Source organism: Macaca fascicularis, chromosome 16 (genome assembly GCF_037993035.2).
Source record: "Macaca fascicularis isolate 582-1 chromosome 16, T2T-MFA8v1.1".
Taxonomy (NCBI): domain Eukaryota; kingdom Metazoa; phylum Chordata; class Mammalia; order Primates; family Cercopithecidae; genus Macaca; species Macaca fascicularis.
The window spans coordinates 1,837,450-1,839,416 of record NC_088390.1 but is presented as its reverse complement, the minus strand read 5'-3'; the positions used below and the strand labels follow the sequence as shown (position 1 = coordinate 1,839,416).

The following is a 1,967-nucleotide window of genomic DNA, read 5'->3' as shown; positions in this document are numbered from 1 at the left end:
ACCTTGTCCTTGCAAGAGACATGTGCTGTGGTTTAATGGATTTTGGGCGTGCAGGGTGTGACTTTGTTCCTAGAAAAGCTAGGTATTGTCCAAGGTTTATCCCCATGTGATAGGATGAAACAACGTTGCTAAAAGGTTTATCTCAAGGCACAGGATTTTCCTTTAAACTTATTCATGTCACAGATCCTTGTTCTTATGTCTTACTGCTAATTTCCTCCCTAAAAATGATCCTATTGTCCTGCCCCTCCCTTATCTTTAAGATGGTAAAGATAATTATCTATAAATACTAAGGGAACTCAGAGGCCGGGGCGTGGGTCCTCTGTAAGCTGAGCGCCGGTCCCCTGGGCCCCCGCTTTTCTTTCTCTATACTTTGTCTCTGTGTCTTATTTCTTTTCTCAAGTCTCTCGTTCCACCTAATGAGAAACACCCACAGGTGTGGAGGGGCAGGCCACCCCTTCAGGCAACAAAGTGAGATTCCATCTCAAAAAAAAAAAAAAAAAAAAAAGAGAAAGAGTAAACAGAAATGTCTCAGCCATGATCTGATTTCATCTGTCTCCTCTTTCTTGAAGGGCAGCTGGAACCTCTCATGTGCTTGGTCATATGACCTTGGGCAGTAATAACTTACAACTAACATGTGTGGAGCATGAACAGGAGCTAGTCACCTGTTAAGCATTTTGCATACCCTGTTTTGTGTAATCGTCGCCACCCTTTTAAGAAGATTTTTTTTTTTTTTTTACGCTTTGTAATTATATTTTAATGAGCTCTCATCTTGGAGAGATACATTCTTTCCGAGATACAAGAAATATTTACAGAAGAAATCATCCCATGCCTGAGATCAGCTTCAAAAGAACCAAGGATGGGGCAGGGACGGGTTGTAGGTGGTCGGTAGTCAGGGCTGTGTACTGGGTACAAGGAGGTTCGTTGTACTGTTCTTCGGTCTGTTGCGCAGGTTCGAAATGCTTCCTAATTTAGCCTTCCTAAAAAGCCTAAAAAGGGACTTGGCAAGCTCCCATGCAGCCTTCAACCCCACAATACGGAGAGCACTCAAGTCCGAGGCGTTCCTGCTCCCCAGCTCCCTGCAAAAACAGCGCCAGGCGGCCGGGCGCGGTGGCTCAAGCCTGTAATCCCAGCACTTTGGGAGGCCGAGACGGGCGGATCACAAGGTCAGGAGATCGAGACCAGCCTGGCTAATACGGTGAAACCCCGTCTCTACTAAAAAATACAAAAAACTAGCCGGGTGAGGTGGCGGGCGCCTGTAGTCCCAGCTACTCGGGAGGCTGAGGCAGGAGAATGGCGTAGACCCGGGAGGCGGAGCTTGCGGTGAGCTGAGATGCGGCCACTGCACTCCAGCCTGGGGACAGAGCGAGGTCGCGAGGTGAGGGCGATGCTTCTATGGGGGTCCCGCCGACAGCATCGCGATCCTCAATGGCTCAGCGACTTGCGGCCCTTGAGCATTCGGCGAAGGATGACCTGGACGCCGGCCGGCGTGCTCAGGCGCCGGACCCAGCCGTGCTTGTTCTTCCGTTTGATGTTGCTCGGCTGATACTCGTTTCCGCGAGTCTTGCCCCGGGCCTGCTGTGGGGTGGGGAGGCCCCAGGCGTCCGGGAACCCCAGCCAGGCCCGGGGCTGGAGCCACCTGCCACCCAGCAACGCTGCCGACCTACTCGTGGGGCCCAACAGGGATCCAGCCAAGAGAGCCATATCCTCAGTGGGTCCGCCAGGCCCGGCCGCCGGCGATTCCCGATTTTTTGTTTTTTTTAAGACAGAGTCTCTCACTCTGTTGCCCAGGCTAGAGGGCGGTAGTATGATCTCAGCTCCCTACAGCCTCGACCTTCCAGGCTCAGGTGAACTTCCCACCTCAGCCTCCTGAGTAGCTGCCACTACAGGTACATACCACCACATCCAGCTAATTTTTTGTATTTTTGTAGCGGCAGGGTTTTGCCATGTTTCCCAGGCTGGTCTTGAAC

The 1,967-nt window shown here is 51.7% G+C and overlaps 1 protein-coding gene across 1 annotated transcript; it reads right to left on the bottom strand.

Moving 5' to 3' along the window:
- Nucleotides 1–1,096: 1,096 nt before the first annotated feature.
- LOC123569460 (large ribosomal subunit protein bL34m) lies at nt 1,097–1,742 on the bottom strand. Its single transcript, XM_045375682.2, has one exon. It carries the CDS (start codon nt 1,699–1,701, stop codon nt 1,423–1,425), a length of 279 nt encoding a protein of 92 aa, XP_045231617.2. The 5' UTR covers nt 1,702–1,742; the 3' UTR covers nt 1,097–1,422.
- Nucleotides 1,743–1,967: the final 225 nt, after the last annotated feature.

What these genes read in the sequence shown, in the direction of transcription:
- LOC123569460 (XM_045375682.2), bottom strand. Translation starts at nt 1,701, where the DNA reads ATGGCTCTCTTGGCTGGATCCCTGTTGGGCCCCACGAGTAGGTCGGCA.